Source organism: Nannospalax galili, unplaced genomic scaffold (assembly GCF_000622305.1).
Source record: "Nannospalax galili isolate Female #2095 unplaced genomic scaffold, S.galili_v1.0 scaffold113, whole genome shotgun sequence".
Lineage (NCBI taxonomy): Eukaryota > Metazoa > Chordata > Mammalia > Rodentia > Spalacidae > Nannospalax > Nannospalax galili.
In genome coordinates this window covers 11,981-32,955 of record NW_008335444.1, presented here as the reverse complement: position 1 = coordinate 32,955, position 20,975 = coordinate 11,981, and the positions used below count along the sequence as shown (strand labels likewise).

The 20,975-nt window shown below is 38.6% G+C and overlaps 1 protein-coding gene across 1 annotated transcript in view; it reads right to left on the bottom strand.

The window, feature by feature from the left end:
• The window catches only part of Crb1 (crumbs cell polarity complex component 1), a gene marked incomplete at its 5' end in the record, with an annotated part of 56,093 nt that overhangs the window by 24,678 nt on the left and 10,440 nt on the right, over positions 1-20,975 (bottom strand). Inside the window, 4 exon segments of the mRNA XM_008830395.1 lie at positions 13,749-13,875; positions 17,132-17,260; positions 19,362-19,692; positions 19,695-20,267. Of these exon segments, the coding sequence (XP_008828617.1) occupies positions 13,749-13,875; positions 17,132-17,260; positions 19,362-19,692; positions 19,695-20,267 (1,160 nt within the window).

Below are 20,975 nucleotides of genomic sequence, written 5' to 3'. Positions count from 1 at the left end.
TGTATAAAATTGTCAAAAATAAGTAAAAAGTTATACATTCTTTCTTGAAACTTAAAATTAAATACTACACAGTTGCATCCTGGCATTTTTTAGTTTGATTGATCACAATTCTATTTTTGACCCATAGAACCAATACCAAAAGTTCTTAAGTAAAAACATAAGGGAACTAAGGTTGGCAAAATGGCTCACCAGGTTAAGGTTCTTGCTCTCAAGACTGATGATCTGAGTTTGAATCCTGGGACCCATATGGTGGAAGGAGAGAATTGTCTCCTGCAAGTTATCCTCTGACTTCTATATGTGTGTATGCATATACATACACAGTAAATAAGTAAACAAATGTAATAAAAATTTATTTTTAACCCAGGTGTGGTGACACACACCTTTAATCCCAGCACTCAGGAGGCACAGGCAGGCAGATTTCTGTAAAATTGAGGCCAGCCTGGTTTACATAGTGAGTTCCAGGCCAACTGAGGCTACAGAGAGAACCTATCTCAAAAAACAAAACAAAATAAATTAAAAATATTTATTTATTATTTATTTTGTGTATGAGTGTTTCACCTGCATATATATGAGTGTATCCATGTATGCAATGCCTGTGGAGCCAGAAGTTGGCATTGGATCCCCTAGAACTGGAGTTACAGATGGTTGTTAACTGTCATGTGGGTGTTGGAAACTGAACCCAGGCCCTTTGCAAGATTACCCAGTGCTCTTATGAACTATCTCTCCAACTTGTTACAATTTTAAAAAATTTTCATTTTATGTGTATGCTTGTATTGACTGCATGTGGGTAAGTGCACCCATGTCATGCAATGCCCGTGGAGGTCAGAAGAGGCTGTCGGATCCCCTGGGACTGGAGTTATGGACAGTTGTTAGCTGCCATGTGGGTGCTGGGATTCGAACCCGGGTCTTCTGCAGGAAAACCAGTGTTCTTAACCACTGAGCGATCTCTCTAGCCCCTATAAATTATTTTTTAAAAACATAAAGATAATCATTAACAAAATGTAATCAACTTTATTTACTTTTTCGAGTCATTTGGCCAACTAATTGACTTGTAACGTGAAGTCTGACTTCTCGAATAATCTGTGATATACTTCAACTACATTTTGAGACCAACAGAAGTCTATCAAGTGAAACACTGGATACTACAGACTAGACGAGAACTATGAATCACACAACTTTTCCCAGAAAAATCTCATTTTAGGCTGCTGTCCCAGTACAATTATTAATACTCTCAAAATATTTCAGTCTAGACAATAAAAATATGGTTATCCCTGAAATAACCAACATATCTTATCATAGGTTCATGTCAGATATCTTCGTGTTGTATGGAATTGGGCAACACTGCCATGGAGCCACAATCTGCCACTTTACCTAAGCTCTTCCAAAGGAGGAACATATCCCTCCCTGCCTTGCCTGGCTCAAAGGCCTGCCTGCAGTGTCCTCAGTAAATGATGAATGAATGAATAAATTAATTAATTATTTTAAAGACTGGTTTCATAGATCCAGTTAAGGAGATTTTAGTAGATGATGGGAATGATTTGTCAGACAACAAAATGTTGTGTGATATAAATGACCAGTCAACACAGTGGAAAACATCTACCTGGTTACATCCTACAGTTGTTTATGGCTTAACACCAAGTAATCCAGCTTATACATACCTACAGGAGTCTCACTCTACTGTCTGTGACATGTGATGAAATGTGTTCCAAAGGTGAGTGCCTGTGTCACAGGATTTCTGTGATGCCGGCAGCAAGGGACCTCATGTTAAGAAATGAAAAGTATTAGTTCTACTTGGCAAAGCAGAATTCTTAATAGTGTGTGAAAGGATTAGAGGAAAACAGTTGGTTAGTAAGCTAGACCAGGCCTGTTTGATAGTATATAAAAATAGCATTTGAGATGTGTTTTGTTTAATTTCATCCATTTCATATGTTTATAAGACTCTCTTAAGTATTTTTCAAATGGTGGCGAGAACCTTAACATGAGCTCTCCCATCCTAACAAATTTCCAGACCCATGATATAGCACTGTTGGCTACACTTCTGAGCCTGGAACTTCATCCTGCACAGCTGGAACTGTCTACCCACTTAACAGCGTTTCTCTAATTCTTTCTCCCTCCAGCTCCTGGCAACCACCATCCTCCTCTTTGCTTCCTTGTGTTGGACTATTTTAGGTACTTCACGTAGAGTCATGCAGTCTTCACCCTACGGCCTGGCTTCTCACTTAGCTTAATGTTTTACGGGCTTACCCAGGTTGTAACATGTATCAGAGCCTCATTCTTCTTGTGGCTAAATACTCATTGTGTGTACACCACATTGTCTTTAGCCACTCTTCAAAGATAGTCAGGTTGCAGTCTTATCTTGGCTTTTGTCAAAAGTGCTAAAATGAATATAGAAATCTAGAAGTTGTTGAGATTTCTGGTTTCAGTTCTTCTGGGTATACGTTAGAAGTGGGATTAATAAATCACATGATGCCAGAAATAGGATTAATAGATCATATGATGTCTGTTTTTCTTCCTTTCTTTTCTTTTTCTTTTTTCTTTTTTTTCCTTTTTTTCTTTTTTTTTTTTTTTTGAGGAAGCTTCATCCTGTTTTCCAACGCGGCTGCACCACTTTACATTGTTTTTTGTTTTTGATCTTTTTGACAGGATCTGCCTCTAGCCCCAGCTAGCCTGGAACTCACTAGACCAGGCTGGCCTTGAACTCACAGAGATCCATCTGCCTCTGCCTCCTGAGTGCTGGGATTAAAGGTATGTGCGACCATACCTGGCCATTTTACATTTTTAACAGCATTGCATAAGGGTTCCAATTTCTCTCCATCCTCACTGGCACTTGTTATCTGTTGTTTGGTTCATAATAGCCATTAGCAATCCATGTATGGTCTGAGGTGCTATCACATTGTGGTTTTGATTTACATTTCTTTGATGATTAGTGATGCTAAGCATCTTTTCCTATACCTGTTGGTCATTTGTCTGTCTTCACTGGACAAATCTCTAGTGCTATATTTACTTGTTCCTGAATGCTAATTAGTGAAAACTCTGTGATAAGTGACAGTGTTTTGTAAAAATGTAATTGGAAAGAAGGCCATTCTGGGTGATTCTTTCCTGCAGGTCAAATTTAGAGCAGAAAGACATTGCCACGGAGCCTGAGACTGCTGTGCCATAGGCCAGGGAAGCCTGAGGATATGAGCCAGTTGGCATTGTCCTTGACATCAGCCTTTAAAATTAGGAATAACTCTACCCTCTCAGAAACCATTTAGGACTCTGTCATTCATAATTATTCCAAGTCCTCGCTGCATTCATTTTTGTTTTCTGCTTCATTCTCTTGGATTAACGAATTCTGCAAGCTTATTTTTTTGCTGTGCAAAAGAGATTTTCCTACCACTTGCTGTACTTACTCAGCCTCAAAGCATGCCCACATCTTGAAATTCTGGGGTTCTGACAGATTGCTTTGATTAGAACATTCATTAATTTCTAAGAATGAATAGGCCATTTGTGGCTTAGGCCAAGATAAGGATGAATTTGTTATTGGATGTGTCTGTCTACCACTCAAGTTTCTTCTATTCTACTGTCCTTAGCACCCTCTTTATGCAAATTTTACTTGTATCTTCTAGAAATTTGTCAACTAGGGTTCATTTTTTTTTAAGGGTGACTGGAAAGTAATGACCATTGTCAGCCAGTCTGGTCTACAGTGTCACGGAAACCCATGCTAGTCATTACATGGTCCTTTTCTGGGTCTTAGCTCGTAGATACTAGCTCTTTCTTCAGAATGAAATGTAGAATTGGAAAACTTGATTAAATTCCAGTTCTAAAGCTTTCTAAGCTCATACAACCTTGAGAAATCCATACAACCCCTTCAAGTTTCCATTTGTTTACTTTAAAAATAAGGATTAAAAATCCTTCTCAGAATTGCTGTGAGAGGAAAAGTAATCCTGGAGTTATAAGTTTGAGCTTTTTAAAACTGAAAACAGCACATGGTAGGCACAGCTTGCATACTGATTATTCCTGATTCCAGTGGCAGCATTCATTCTGTCTTACAACATGTTTCAGTGGTAGAAAGTGGAGCGACTTTGAAATTTGTTGGACCCTGTTTATGCCTTTCTAAATTCTAAATGAGAAAGTTTGTGGCAAAACATGCTTCCTTCTTTTATGCTTCTTTTATGTAATAAAAGCAGAGATAAACAAGTTTATAGAAGTAACCTATTTAGAAATCAATCTATAGGATTTGACACTAAAAGTGGAGGCAGAAAGCCAGGCCTGGTGATTCAAGCCTGTGATCCCAGATAACAGAGAACTGAGGCAGGAGGATTACAAGTTCAAGGTCAGTTGGAGCTACAGAGTGAGTTCAAGATCAGTATGTGAAACTTATCGAGACCCTCTTTCAAAATAAAGACTAAATGAAGAGAGTGGGGATATACCTCAGTCATCGAATGCTTGTGGGTCCTTAGGTTCAATACTTAAAACTGCAAGATAATGGCTGTATTAATTACTTTCCTGTCACTGTGGCAAACACCATGACCAAGGTAACTTATAGTTTATTGGGCTTATTGTTCTGGAGGAATGAGTTCATCATGATGCAGCAGCCAGAGTAGACTGGTAAGTGCTTACATCTTTACACAGCCACAGAAAGCAAAGAACCAGACTGTGAGTGGGCAAACTATATACTCTCAAAGCCTGGCCCCAATGAAGTGCTTCTGCCAGCATGGCCACACCTCCTAAAGGTTCTATGACCCTCCCTAAATAGTGCCACGAACTGGGGACTTAGTGTCCAAATACTTGGAGTCTATGAGGGACAGTCTCATTCAAACCACCATAGTTCACACTAGAAAGACATGTGGCTTGGTCTTAAGTATTCCCAGATTCTAAACTTGTTCTGATATCTGTTTGCTGTGTGACCTTTGACCAGACATCACTCCCTTCTGAATCTCATTTTCCTCATCTTAAAAAGGGGTATTATATTTATCTCGTAAGGTTGATGTAAATAATTATATCGATTATATGCAAGTTCCTTTCATCTCATGCATCTCTTCATTTTTCTATCATAATATCAAGTCAGATTCAGCTTTCTCTTCTGTGATTTTAGGACTATATAATGCTAGTTCAGACTCTTCAACTTTTAACATCTTTAGACTAAGACAACATTTTGATGCATAGATGCATATAGGTCCACTATGGATTGGGATTTCTGCACTTTTACTCTTCAAAATTGGTTGTGTATGTGTGTTCAGGGTACTGTGAGAATGTCATTTGTAACCACCCTGGCAGATTGGGAAGGAATTTACTGGGTTAACTTAGGACAGAGGACAGTAGTGTGAGAGACCTGATATTTTAAAGATTTATTCTTATTTGTGTGTATGTGTGTGTGTGTGTGTGTGTGCTTGTGTGTGCGTGCACTTGTGTGTATGCGGCCAAAAGAGGGAGTAGAATTTCCTAGAGCTGGTGTACACTTGTGAGCCAACCCATTCCTATGCTATGAGTATCAAGTGCTCTTAACTGCTGAACCATCTCTCCAGCTGGAAGACCTGGTAGTTTATAGCTTAAGCAAGGCACTTCCTCTCCTAGTTTAGATTCCTCATCTTCTACATGAAGAAGAGTTGGAGTAGATAATTTCTAAATCCTTCTTAACTCTTTAATTCTCCGTTTTACATTAATAAGCCCAAATTTAGTAGAAATAGCATCCTGGCACATGATAGATACTTATAAATTGAACTGAGACATATGAGATGGTCATATTACATATCTAAAATGTCAAGGATATGTAAGTTCATATGATTCAGCCTGATTCAATATTGGTGATTTGATATTTAGGTTGTATGTATCTCAATAATGTTGAATGAGTATTAACTTAATCTTCCAGTAGGGACTGTTCTATGATACCATGGAATATCTTCCTAGCATTATTATCTTACCAAGTGATTTAAGAAAGAAAGAAACGCCATTGAAACAAACTTTCCTAATGGCTCTATACCTTCCTGGCTTCATGCCTCCCTTCTACTACAGAACTTGTCTGAAATGATTGTGGAGCAGTGTGCACCTCAGGGCTTGCTCAGAAAACGTTGTGTGTACAGGTGAAGCAGCCAGGCTCAGCCTGTTTTACTCTGAACAGTAAAGATGCTTTTGGATGCTAAATGGAGCAGAGTTGATAAGTTTTCACTTATAGAGAAACCACCATAATAAGTCAGTACACTTAAAAATATTTCGGGGGAGATTTCTCATTCTCAAACATTCCTTAATTTTAACATGATCCAATGTATTAATAATCTGAAATTCACACGTTTCTTTCCCAATCCTCCCTTTCTCCAAAGTGTCAGGTGATTTCAATCACTATTTAGACCTCTAATCTACACTTTCCTCAATTTTCAATTGAGTGAAAATTTCAATTCTCAACCCATTCCATAATTATACTATCATGAGTAACATACACCACAACTAAAGATGTTTTGTAAATACAAACACATGAGTTGTACTGAATTGGTTTATTATCAGTGTTTAGGATTTTTCAGATCTATGCACTTCTGGCACACACAAGTATTCTTTACAAGATTTCTGACGTTGTTACTCAGATTCTGATTGAAGGTTTCCAGGCATGAGAGTTCACTTTGGTACAAATCGATTTGTAGCATTATTGAAGAGTTCTAATGTTAGCTTTATTTTTAATGCAGTCTTGATATCTTCCTACAAATTTATCTTAATTCTTTCTGTTTTGGGATAGCCTACTCTTTGCACTACAATGATAACCACTGGAATATGTGAAGAGATCTTTATGCTTCCCAAAGCCTTTGCTTCTAAATGCCTTTTGCTGGGTCTTAGCAGTTCCCAATGCTTCATTTGAATGTGAAGCCCAAGAGTAAAGCCTGTACTTCTGAAGTGATCTGTCCGTATAGAAAGCAGAAGGATTAAGATGACCTGCTTAAAATTACAGTTCTACTTCAGGTGGTAAAATATCTTCCATTATACCAGCCTTTGGGCACCAACAACTAAAATCTGGATAGAATAACAAAAAGCAATCTGAGCGCAGTGTGGGAAGACAGGGGACTGAGCTCAGAGGAAGAACACTGGTGATTTCAAATGTTTTTCCAGTCTGGCTTCTGAGAACAGTCTTCAGATCACTAAAACTGGAGAGAATTTTAGTTTTACAGGCTTGCAGAATCAGGGTAAAAGTGTTTACCACAGCAACTGGCTGTTGAAGGAGATTCTGGAAAGAAGAGAGCTACAGATGTGGAATCCAATTCTGAAAACGATTTCTGTTCAAATCTCTGGCTGTACCCTGACAAGTTCCCAGGTGAGCAGACTGTAACTTCCTAGTTACAGGTAGAGCTGAGCAGAGATTCCTACTGTGGAGGCACAGACAGCGCCACCCTAGAGATAGAACTTCGATTTAGCTAACTGATTGCCTGCTAAAACAAAACATTTTTTGAAGAAGTATAAAATAATTCTAGTCTCTTAGACGTAATTTACCGATACCTGATGTGTAATCCAAAAGTACAAGGCAAAGAAAAAGAATGCCACGTGCAAAAGGAAATGTAACCAAAGGAGGCTGGACTCAGCATGACCCAGGTGCAGGAATTAGCACAGATTCTAGGCAGTTACCGTAGGTATGATGCAACTAAAGGATAAGGAAGCACAGACTGCCAAAACCACTGCCCCTTTGACATTGTTATGCCACTAGGGATCTCTCCTAGATCTCACACTTTCTCACGTTGCAATATTATGACAAGCTTCATCCTAGACAAAACATTTAACCTTCTTAAAATCAAAATATCAAGAAAATAAAGTAATATTACCTCTCAAAATCCTCATGTTACTGTAAAGTGATGATTCTCTTACAAACATTTGTAGAGCCGTGTCATATGTGTTAGATGGTCCCTGACAGAGAGAAGTTTATTATTGAATGATATTTTTTGTGTTTATGCTTTGATTACCAAATTATAATCACTAGAAAAAGGTACAAAGTGATAAAGAAGTGCAAACTATAATAGCTTTATGGGGCAGGGTCCTAGGAGTTCTGTTAGACCTCAGATTTCCGGAAGGTAGGACTTTGCAAAGAAGGAAAGGCAGATTAAGGACACATGGGTTAAGAAAGGGCCATCCACAAGGCAGGAAGCTGAAAGGACAAGGGTTACTGGCTGAAAAGCGTTGTGAGAGAGTGGTACGACCTGACACTGGAGCTGGAGCAGGGCCTGGTGGTCCACGCCTTTTATCCTAGCACTTGAGGCAGAGGAAGGTGGATCTCTGTAAGATGGAGGCCAGACTGGTCACACAGTGAGTTCCAGGTCAGCTGGGGCTACAGGGAGACCTTGTCTCAAACAAAACAAAACAAAACAAAACTAAGAACTAAGACTAGAGAGGCAGCTAAGTAATACTTATGAAGAGCTCCCACCATAATTGGATGTGGAGGCCAAATTTATCCTTCAAATGCTGTAGGAATATCTAAACTGAAAACAGAGAAGTAGGCGCTGGCCCAATGAAACTCGAGTTCCCCAGGAAAAGGTCGAACTAAGATGTGTGTGGCTCACTGTACAAAGACTCCACAGGTAGGAATGAGGAGGGGCCTCTTAAGTTGTCTTCACCAATAACAATGACAAACCACTGGAGGAAAATTCTGTTGTGCATAAAACTAAACAGAAACAAAAATAGGAAGGGAAACACTGTAAGAGCTTGAAACGAACAGCTTGGTAAAGACTAAGTAGGTTCTTAATTATTTTAAAGTAAAATAAAGCCAGGTATGGTAGCACATGCCTTTAATCTCAGCACAAACAAAAAATAATAAAATAAAATAAAAAGTAGTAATACAGTTGAAAACAAAATATGTATAAATTTCAAAGGCAACTGAACTTTAGAAACTCACCAGTGAATGCTATGCATATGTGTTATCAGTGCTCAGAGGGTAGATCTGGGAGAAATATGTCAACTGTAGCTCAGCCTGAAGAGAATAGCCAGGGCATGATAGACAGATTCGAAAGGGGAATGCCCACCTCCTGGTGTTTGTCCCTTGTCTGATCCTTTCCCTGTATGTGTGGATGGGAACGCTAAGACCTCTAACCCATAGGCTATGATAAAGGTCAGGATGTATCTGATTACATGAGTGTGACTGCATGATTATGTTATATAAGCATGCAGTATCCACCTGGCTGGAATCTTCTTTCATGGCCCAAGGAAGTAGGCGTGATATTGCAGAGCCCCTCCTAGCTAGGACCTGTGAGCCGCCCAGGGTTGATACTCACAAAAGAAATGAAGCCTTCAGTCCAGTGACATCAAGGAAAGGAACTTTACCAGAAAACACTGAACTTGGAAGTGGAAGCTCAGATGAGACTGTATCCCTTGTTGATACTTTGCTGCCTTATGAGACCCTAGCAGAGAACCCATGTAACAGCGTGTGCTGTTTAGAGTTTGAAGTTATGCTACTGCAGAGCAATAGACAAAGATCACAAATGGCTGACATATATGGATTCACGGAGTTATGTGATTCAATGTACCTTTAATACAAATCTCAATTTGTACACTAAGCTTAGGTTCATTTCTTGACATCCAATCTGGAATCGACACACTAATAAATTAATAATGTAGATATTTGTCAAATTTTTGTATTAATTCATTTATTATGGCTGAATATTTCAAAATAATGTTCAGCGTTTTGAACCAATCATTCCCATAGAACTACACTTTTTCTCAATAATCATTAGGTCTTTATTGCTTTTGATACTGTTTATGGAGACCCTTCTCTCCTTCACTGACAGCTACATTAGCTAGGTCAAAATCTCCTATCATTTTGCCTCTTACTACAATAGCCTCTTGACTATATTTTTCTGAGTCTAGTCTTACCTGTCCTTTCATTCATTTCTATGTAAAAGTTCGACTGATATTTGAGAGTATAAGTCTGTTTATGCCACTTCTATGTCTGAAACATTTCAAAGACTCTCTAGTGCTCTTAGGATGAAAAGCCAGGGTCTTGGCTGTGGCTTCCAAGGACTCTCCTGCCTCTGCAGTGTCAGTCTCGCCACGTTCTCCCTCCCCCGCTTCTCCAGCCACTGTGCCTAACCTTCATAGACCTTTCTGCCTGGAACATTCTTGGCTGTTCCATCATTCCTCTCCAGCCTAGCCCCTCTTTATCTTCAGATCTTAGCATTGCCTTTTGCACACTTTCCCTGACTTTCCACATCTACCTCTAAGACTGGGCAAACAGCCCCTGCTGTATAGCTGGTACTAGCTCCATCCCAACACTGACTGAGGAACTCCTCTTCTTGGTGTACTTACCTTTCCTCCTTTCCTACCTACTTTTCTTTACAGCTTTTTTTTGTGTGTGTGTGGGCCAGCATCACGTCTAATTCATGGGTATTTTCCCAGGACCTACCAGGGCATGACACACAGTAGGTATTCATTCAACCATTTGTTGAATAAATAAAAAATGCCATGCAAAGCAGTTAAACAATCTGTGTTGAGATGGCATTGGTTGTTGAAGCAGATTTCTTCATTGATTTCTTATCTAAGTTACTAAACTCAAATTTTATGATATACCGTTTCCAGAAAAAGTTTTATTTTAATTCTGAAGTATTAAGATGAATAGCATCTATTTTAAAAACTAAGAATGGTAAAATAATCTTCCAACAATATTTAGTGAAAAGTTTGGAATGGGAGACATATTTATTGGTCTAGTGCTCTAGTATTGAGAAAGTGTAGTTGGAAAAAATTATGTACTTAAAAATGATTTATCATTAAAAGAAGTCACAGTCTGGGTAGAGAATTCCTTCTGAAACAGCAGTAATTGAACTTATTTGTTTCTTCTTAATACCAAAATGTGATAGCTCTCCAAATTTGCCTATTTTCTCTACTCTGCTTTTCTTCAAAAGGGAGAGGGTAATTCAAAACCACTCCCCATGTATATACTCACAAAGGAGGAAGAAGATGGGGGTTTGCAGGATGTTTTGGAAGTTTGATCCACAGGAGGAGTGTGTGTGTGTGTGTGTGTGTGTGTGATTGAGCATGTGAATGTCTGTCATATAGGTGAGATGATCCCTCCTTAGAACCAAGTTGAACTGAGACCAGCTTTGTTAGGGACAATGTAAGTCACCAACACTAAGAAGAAATGGGGAGGTAATAATTTCTAGAAGACCAACTGTAGGATCATTTGCTGGAAAGGGAAAGCACATGAAATTCAGCCCTAGGGGTCATGGTATTGGTTAACAATGACACATGTGGGGAAATTCGATCAATCAAGAGGTCAGTATTAATGCTTAAGATTTCCTGGTGTGTGTATGTGTGTGTGTGTGTGTGTGTGTGTGTGTGTGTGTGTGTGTGTGTGTGTGTGAGAGAGAGAGAGAGAGAGAGAGAGAGAGAGAGAGAGAGAGTTTGTTTACAGGTATTTTACTGTCATAGCAAACAAAGACATGTACCACCAGAGAATGACAAATAGAACACGCAGGAGAAAAGACTTTATTTTTCTGTGAAAATGTGTAAAAGCCTTGGTCACATACAACATACTTGAAGTACAGAGGAATATAAAGAATAGGGAAAGTATTTTTTTAAATTATTACATGACAACAAGACGTTTGGAAAATAGAAAAGCAGTTGACAATCAGAGTGACAACAGAAGCATTAGAATTATACAGAGAAAGAGACTGTGTATTATAGGAATGAATTTTACAATATGGACATAATGTGGACTACAGACTTTCACTGAACCTTGCAACCAAAAAATTACTATTCATAGTGTAAACAAGCTTACTGAGCCACCTACTCCTCTTGTGACCTGGGCACCTGACCTTAGTCCCTCAGAACCCCTTCTTGCCTTCCATCCAGGAAAAATGAATGAATGTATGTATGAATGCTTTACATAGCAAAGTGCTGATAACAGCATGCTTATTTCATTGAAAGCAATGAAAAAAATCGAGAAGTCAGTTTGCAGTTGTATTTGTGATATTCTAGGAATCAAAAGGCAATATCAAGTATTTTTGATAAGATAAGGGTAAGTACTAACTTCTAGTTCCCCATTTCGTACTGGAGACACTTTTTCAAAATGTCCAAAGCCCTTGCTGGAGAGCCCAGCTCTGAGACATCTGAAGGAAGAGGAACTCAGCAGTTCCAGTCTGCTCTTGGCCTCATGAACGTAACAGGTGGTTTCTTTTTTTAACTATTATCATAATGTGGCTTTTAAATGCCACCGTGCACAAATATTTCTTAAATATATTTGATAGGGAATAGATTACAACAGACTAAAAGTTCACACTTGAAGATAGGTCCAGAAGGGAGTGAATGTAAAACTATACATATGGTCTTTGGTGATAATGCTACTTAATGCTTGTTGTAGAAACTTAAGAATGAAAATATTTGTAGAAAAGTTTTCCCTAACTTTCTGGTCAGAAAATATCAGTTTGCAAGAAGCCATCTGAAGCAGAGATAGGGGCATATAGGCTTAGATGGGAGGAAATGATGAGGATAAAGCAAAGGGTTCAAAATTGATCACTCCCAGTTTGAAATGACTGCTAGGACCCCACAAGGCAAGGACTGGTAATCTATAGCTATGGTAACATGAAACAGAGTCCACTCCTTTGCCTCCTTTGCATTCATAGTATGCTGCTTTGTCCTTCTGCCTATCTGAATGGTGACTTCAGAGTCACAGATTCAGATTCCACAGAAAAACTTTCTTAAAACAGTCAGAACTCATTGAGTACTGGATATCATCCAAAGGGCAAATTATACCCATATTTTTCAACCAGAGCAGCTCCTGAAGACAAAGACAGTTCACAAGATGACATCTAGCAGGCCAAGGGAGTTTCAGCAGTGCCATGAATTCATTCAGAGAATCCAAGTATTATCCTTTCGATAAACACAAATGACACCCCCTTTGGAATGTACTCCATACAATGATATTTAGTACAAATAATGAACAGTGAAAACTTGATAGGAAAATTAAAAAAAAACAGATTAATCAGCAATGAACAAAGAACAAAGAATATTGGTGTGGAAACGGGAAAGTGTTTTAATGTTTGTACTAATAAACTTAAAAAAAGAAATTGAGAAAAGGTTGGCTGTTAATTCCTGGTGACAGGCATGTCCTATAAAACCAGGAATCATACTAGTGAAGTATCATGTGATCTTGGGTCATCCTTTTTCACATTATTAAGATAAATCCCCCACTTCATACATCACAGAATTGTCAACAATTCATTTCAATAGTTTTGCAAAAAGGTGCATTGACTGTACAAATAGTTCATAGTAATTTTCAAATTTCTGTGTCACATTTAACCTATGACAGTGAAGAAAGAATACATGTGAAAACAGACTCAGAGTGAACGAGGGAAGCTTACAACTGGAAAGTATGAATATACAAAGCTAGAGTGGGGGAATGGTTTCTTAATTGCAAGAGAAACCATTCAAACATGGAGGTGTTGGAATGACAGTGTACTAAGTATGCTAAGTAATGGCATGTTTCTTGCTTTATTAAAAATGTTAATTTTTTTAATTTTTTAAAATAGGAAAATACATAAACCCAAAGTACTTGTGATGTGTTCATATACTTGAATATATTTTCATTCTCAATATGTCCCCCTCCTTTTTTCACTTTTTTCGAAACCTAAAATGAGTCAAGGCATTTCTTGAAGTGATTTTTACACTTGGGAATGCTCACATGCCCGTTAATCTTCCTGCTCACCCCACTCAACAACTGGTTCATCGTTCATATGCAGAACAAGGTAGGAAAGGAACTGAAAGAGGTTCTGCCACTGTAACATGGACATGTAAAATGACAGGCTGCTTACGTCCAGCTCACAGCGTTGTCCTGTGAAGGCCACATCACAGATGCACTGGAATCTATTGAGCAGGTCCTGGCACAGGCCTCCAATGATGCATGGGTCAGAGGCACACTCGTTGATGTCCTCTTCACACCTTGAAAATGAAAGAGACAGCAGAAACCCAGGGCCCAGATGAATAAGTGAAATGGGTGATGGTTTACCTGTTTTCTAGAGAAGCACAGTCTGATTCACCAATTTACCCAAGTTATGCACACTGCCTAATTTCAGAGATTCCTCAAGAATCCTTTAACAAATTTTGGGCTTCATAGAAATAATTTGCATAAATGTACAGATGTGGGTGCACACATTGAATTAATAAGAATAAGAAAACAGGTGCAAATATTTAGAAACCCAGTTTCTCCCTTAAAAGTGCTGGTGGGTTTGCCACCTTATAAATGCATGTTTATTAGGTGAACACAGGCAGTGTGAAAACCACACTGGGTTTTGCCAGCTGGGAGTCCACAGTTCAGATGGCAGCTAGGAGTACCAAGATTCTAGAGCTCCTGCGCCTCAGGCTATCCATGAGAAACAGAAACAAACAAAAAAAAAATTGGTTAATTGTAGGAAATCCTGAATTATTTTCCCTTGAAATTTTATTATTTACTTATTTTATGTATTTATTTATGTATTTATGTATTTATGTATTTATTTATTTATTTATTTATGTATTTATGTATTTATGTATTTATTTTTGGTATTTTTGAGACAGGGTCTCCCTGTAGGCCCAGCTGGCCTGGAACTTGCTTTGTAGACCAGTCTGGCCTGGAACTCATAGAGATCCGCTTGCCTCTGCCTCTGGGACTAAAGGTGTGTGCCACCCCGCCGGGCTGAAAATTTATTTTTAACATAAGCAAAAATTTAAAAACTCGCTAATAAATCTTTGTTCTAAATGTTTAAATCAGGTTAAATAAGTCAAACATTTATCATTCCCTTCTGGTGGAAGTTTCAAACTACATTCCTTTAGCTTTTTGAAATTTTGTTATCTATAGTCAGCAACTTGTTTTTTTCTGGATTTTCATTGATTAATTCAGTAGTTTTATTTATCATGTGCCAAGCACTCTGCTGAGGCCTTAGGGCAGAGCAGTGAGGATAGGCTTCTGCCTTGCTTTAGGAAGCTCTGATACAAGGTTAGCCTCAAGAATCTCTGCAAAGCAGCTTACAGTGTTTAAGTTTGATGTAGACAGTTTTTAATCTCTTCCACCTCCCGAACGGTAGAACTTCTCAAGTGTGTCAGAGACTGATCCCTAGGCTAGGAACGTAAGGCCATGGGATCCTGGGCCTGTACAATCCCTGGTGTGGGTGTGATTGAGATGAAGATTTATTCCAAGGAAAACAGCGCCTTATCCAGTTGGATACCAAGCATAGCTGAGGTATTCTGTTTTTCCTTTTATGGTTCTGGCGCTTCTGGGCTGGAAGGAAACGTCTCTGATTAGATCCTAGAAAAACTTGACAACTCTCAGGAGCTTGCCAAGCACCCTGTGTCCTGGGTGGCCAGTATGTTCACCCCATCCATCATTCACAATATGCTGCAATTACACTATGAAGCTGGAGGTTTAGCCAGGCAGGGCAGCTTTTCCATGTCCTTGGATGTGTGGAAGTCCCATTTCCCTAGGTCTTGGCAGACTGCCTCCCTTTAGCTGCTCTTTCTCATATTCTTACCCATTTCTATTTTGAACAAAATAGTGAACACATCCATATGTATGATAAGCATCATTTGGCAGAGCTTTTACTAAAAGATAATCAAAAGGCTGGATATGTGTCGCATTCCTGAATTTCCAGCAATGAGGTAAGAGGTAGGGCAAATCCTGCAAGCCTGCCTGGCCTGCATAGTGAGTTCTAGACCAACTAGGGCTACAAATTAGATCCTGTCTCAAAAGTAAAAAAAAGACAATATAAACAAAAGACAATAAACATAAATAGTAAGTCAAAGCAAATCCTTTAGGCTCTACTGTATTACTAATGATGGTTAATGTGTCTGAAAAAACAGAACATATTGAACACAGATGTCATTAAGGAATCATTTTGCACCAGAGAAGTTTATTCAGATAAATGGTCTCCTCGGAAAGAAAGGAAAATTATTAACTTCATTTTTCCTCATGTTTCCACTAATAATTTAAATGTGACAAGTATGAATTTTAGAATGAATAAATATATCAGAAGAAAGGAAAATATTTGTATCAGAGAAAAATAATGTAAAGTTTCAGGTGAGCTGTATTCATTGTTTTAGAACTAGAAAGCAACCAGCATTTAAAGATAGTAAGGAATTATCTTTTTTAGGATGATGATATAATATTTTGAAGACATGGAGTTGGAGGTCAACTGAATGCTGAGTTAATAACTTCATGACATAGCTCGGTGGACTGGAAAGTGAAACATGACTTTTCCATTTCCATCCTTATACATAGATACCTCGACTGTCTGTGCCTAGATGGTGTATGAGATGGAGGAACATATTTTGGATTTTATTTTGATTGTGGTGAGCAGATATTTATCCATGAAACTGTGTCAGTGTACCCAAGGCACAGGCTTTGATGGCAGCTCAACTTCATTGTGGAGTACATTTATTTTAGCATCAATCTGTCACTTACCCTCTTCACTTGCACATACACGAAATAAAAACAATAAGACTTTCCTTGCCAAGCTCTAAGAAGTGGAGATGATACTGTAAGGTCAAGGAACAGTGCTAAACAAATGGCTAGCCTTGAGCTGTCTACATAATGTCTGTATCTTAAAGAACCCTAGTATGCATCTGTTTGGAGGACATAGATCTCTTTTGGAATCTGATCAAAGTTAGGGAGGATGTTCTCTCTTCCCTTTGACCACACCTCCACCCAGTCAAATACATATACACGTTTGCTTGCATGTATAGCAGGCCACAAGTTATGTGAAGCCAGTGACCATCCCTGACTAGGTAAAAAGTTGAAACGTTTCTCTGGGAAAGGCAGATTCCTCTGAGTAAGGTGTACATACATTTTGGGTTGTAGCTAACTCTATAAGGCATGTTTTAAGTATGTTTTATTTCACTTCAATAGCAACCATGTTTATATCATGTATTAGAGTTAGTGAGGGAGAATCCATGAATGTAGAAATACTTATAGAAAAAGAAAAGCATTATAAGTTTAAAAGAATATTTTCCCATTTGAAGTCTTGGCTGGTAAAATATTCTATACTTTGACCTAGACTCTAATTTTTCTGCTTTTTATTGCTTGATTCTGTCTGGACCTTTATTTCCATATAGATTTTTTTCCTGTGGGAACTGCAATGAAAAATTAGAGGAGAAAATGAACTCTGAGCAATCCCTCTGTTCTTTAGCCCTGATCTTCAGTCCATAAAGTTCTAATGTGACTCACCTCTCTCCAGCAAAACCTGGCCGGCACATACATTTCCAGTCAGCTTGGAACTTGGTGCAGTTGCCTCCGTTGTAGCAAGTGAGATTTGTCTTCTCGTTCCCACAGACTGTTGAGGGTAATCTGTTGTGCCTAGAGAGATAAAGGTAATGACTACAACTGTCCATCTTGTTCATTTCTTTCAAGAACATTTTTTAAGTTCATGTATGTAGTTAATGCTAGACTAATTAAGTACTGGGACTGGAGGAGCAGCAATGCTGGATTGTGCTGCATTCTACAAGCACCAGTTTCTCTAGCAAAAAGCCCTTCCTGGAGGCTCCCGAAACCAATATGGCCATCCATCTTCCATTCTACACGGTTTTCATTCCTGAGATAAGATCTATGCCATGGGGTGGCAATAAATTTAAGGCTGGAAAGGAATTCTCCATGGCTAGATCTGCTGGTGCTTCGCTCATAAATCAACAAAGGCCATAGGAAAATTGCATCTCTATAAAGGCCAGGAAAGCAAGGACAGCACTCTGGTACTCAGGCACTCATGTGATTTCTCTGTTGGCTTTCAGAGCTGAACTACAGTTGCCCTGCCAAGACTTGCCTGCTCCCTCTCTCATAATTCATAGCTTTTCAGAGTGCAAGCCAGGCGCTGTCCAGGAGGCTTGTGTACAATACTCAGTGTCACTGCATGTGAATTCAGCATGAGGCTTTTTGTACAGCAGCAAAGCTGAGCAAGTTAAAGAGTTCTTATAAAAGGCACAACAAATTGTTAAAAGTTAAGTGAAACATAGCTAGACAAAATTCACAGGTTAGAAAGGACTGTTTAAAAAAGATTTTAAGATTGTTGCTCAGGTACCTTGGCCTACTGTATGCATATGTGGGATCAGATAGAGAATAAATATTTGGAAAATGGAAAACAAATTTGCTTTTGTACTGTCAGACACTGTAGCTAATGCAGAGAAGCCCAATTGCATGATGGTATAAAGGTGTCTCTTTTCACAAGAGCTAATCAATTCCACTTCAAAAAGAAAATCTTAGGGACATTTCAAAAGTGTCAAAAAAAAAAAAGTCAGCTAGCTTTGAAAGAGGTCAATTAGCAATGTAAATCTCAAGCTTTGTCTATATCTCGGTTTAATAAACTGTCTCTAAAGTTCATTAGAAGGAACTTTCAAGAAAACTTTAGTCTTTAGAACTTAACTTTGATGTATTAGAAAGAAAAGACGTTCCAGAGAACTTGTTACTAGGGCATATATGTTTTCTTATCCACATTTGCTCTGAATACCCTAATTTTGATCCAAAAATTCTCTTGCTTTTAACCAGGCAGGCTACCCATTGACAAATAAGTCTGTTAACATCTTCTGGGTGCCCAACACTCAGTGCCTTTCATTATGCCTGCCATCAGAGGGTCTGAACAATGGTAGATGCTCTGAAGATGAGTACAGGTTCCCTAGGCATGGCTGCACCTGATGCCTGCCAGGGGATTCTACCTCTGAATAGTGTAAGGTCTACAGGCTGCCAAGCCACCCCAGGAGTTCTTGCCCGAGTCCTAGAATGAACTAATTGTTAATAACAACCCGTTCAGCTGCCTATGACTCAATTATTTAGTAAATTTAAAGCAGCAGAAGCTATAAAAACAATGGCTTCTACTTACGTGGAGACACTGAAGCAATATGACTTAGAAGGAAAATACTTATCTTTGCTCGTTAGCATAAAATCAAGGTTGCATGAACTAACCTTACTAATTCCTTATTAATTTATGAAAAACAAAATCACAAAAATCTATCCATTTTGCTTGTCTGACAGTGAATTTTACCTTTTCTTGAAATTATATTTTAATGTAACCTATTCAGGATTTTATGATTTATCTCCCTGAAGAAACCCAGAGAATTCTCCCTTCCCTAAAATACTAAAATTCAACATTTTGTATTTATTGTGAGCATATTTGTTTCCTGAGGCGTTGAGGCTCCCAGACCCTGATGTATATAGTTCATAGGACATATTCTAGTGAAGATGATTAAGAAAACATTGTGCTAATGTCTGATGAAATGCTATATTCATATCTGTAAAACATTCCATAAGATAACTCTCATCTTCACATGATCAAATTGTGATGGAAAAGATCTAAGTCAACTTTGTTTAGCATAGCACATATGGATATTTAAGGGAGAGAGCTTTAGGACTTGAGAAGAAAATTTTAGAACATAGCTCCAAAGGTTAAGCTTTGCATGGACTTTGTGTTCACCTGCAAAATCTTCCTGTAAAATTTCCAAAACAGAGGCAAGAATAGCCATGAGTTCCACTGACGTAGGTGGCTCCATTTGCACACTGATGACTCTTGCAATTGTCTATGCCTAGTTCACAGTCCGCACCAGTGTATCTAGGCTCACACCAGCAGTGGTACGCTGCAGGTCCATCAGAGCAGTTGCCATGGACACAGGGGTTAGAAGAGCATTCATCGATGTTGAGTTCGCAGTTTGTCCCTGACCATCCCAAAGGACAGGAACAGTGGTAAGAGCAGTGGATGTCTTCACAAGTTCCTCCGTGCAAACAGGGATTGGAGTGGCAGGCATCTGGGGGAGGAAGCCAGTAACTACCAAATTTGTAGACATTTTGAGAAACTTCTCTTTTCGAGGTTTACTACTGGAACCACGAATATTTTCAAAGTAAGAGAGATATATGCCTCCGATTTCTATTGTGCTTAGACAGCCTGGTAGGTCTTTTATGTTGTCAATAGCTCGGTCCCCCACATAGATGTATGTATTGTCCTTCAAAAAGTTCAGGCTTCCAGTAGCAATTGCACTGGTCACAAAAGGTGTCTGGCTGTCTACTTCCATTTGCCACTGGGAGGTCTGAGCCTGTGAGTCTACCATGGAAAAAGTCACTTGGTGCCACATGCCATTGTTCACTGATTGCAAACTTCTCAGGCGCAGTGAATAAAAATTGTTGCCACTTTGCAACTGAAAGAATAATCTGGGACCTTGAATCCTAATATTAAGAAATTCGGGCTCTTTTTCTGCATGCAATGTTACCATATTTGCATGAGTTGTCCTGAAACCAAATGTGATATTGGTGAGTTCTCTGGTAATATTCCCATTACTTCTGAATAATATTTTGCCACTTTGGCCATTTAAAACAGCATTTGCGATACCTAAAGTGAGAAGGCAAAAGGGATTAGTGACTTCATTGCGTCCATAGTGTCTGTTTAATTACCTTTCTTAATAGTATTTATCAGTATGTTAATGATATTTTTATTGATTGCTAGGCACATGCTAGGTACTATGCTAGCTGCATTCATGTTATGTCTCATGTAGACATTATTATCTTTATTTTATGAAAGAAGAGATGAACATTCACGGAAGCTGAGTAATTCAACCATTGTTGTGAATTAATAAGGAATAAAGCTTAAATGTCAAGCCTGGGTCATCTGATAGCAAAACCCAAGTTATATATTTCCTTTCACTTAAAATTTAGAAGAAATGCCAATTTCTGTTTTCCATTGGCTTGTATAAATGAGGCATTGCTTGTCTGTTTGATACATAAAGAAACCTGGCACACAGAAATCATGAATTTAGCTTTGGTGATATATTAGCTGGTTAACAGCAGGATCTGACTTCTGATTGAGCTGAGCACAGGCAGTGAAAAGGAGCGTTCACAAATGATGGGTTGACTTAGCCCGCAAAACACTAAGTGCATGCCAAGTCACCAACTTTCTTCCTATAACCAAATAATTTCATGTGACTGGAAAAGATATAAAACCATAGCATGTTATGTGAATATATTGCATGGAACGTAACACTTTTGACAGTCTTATTGCATTTCTCCATTACAATTGCTATGACATCACTGATTCACAACT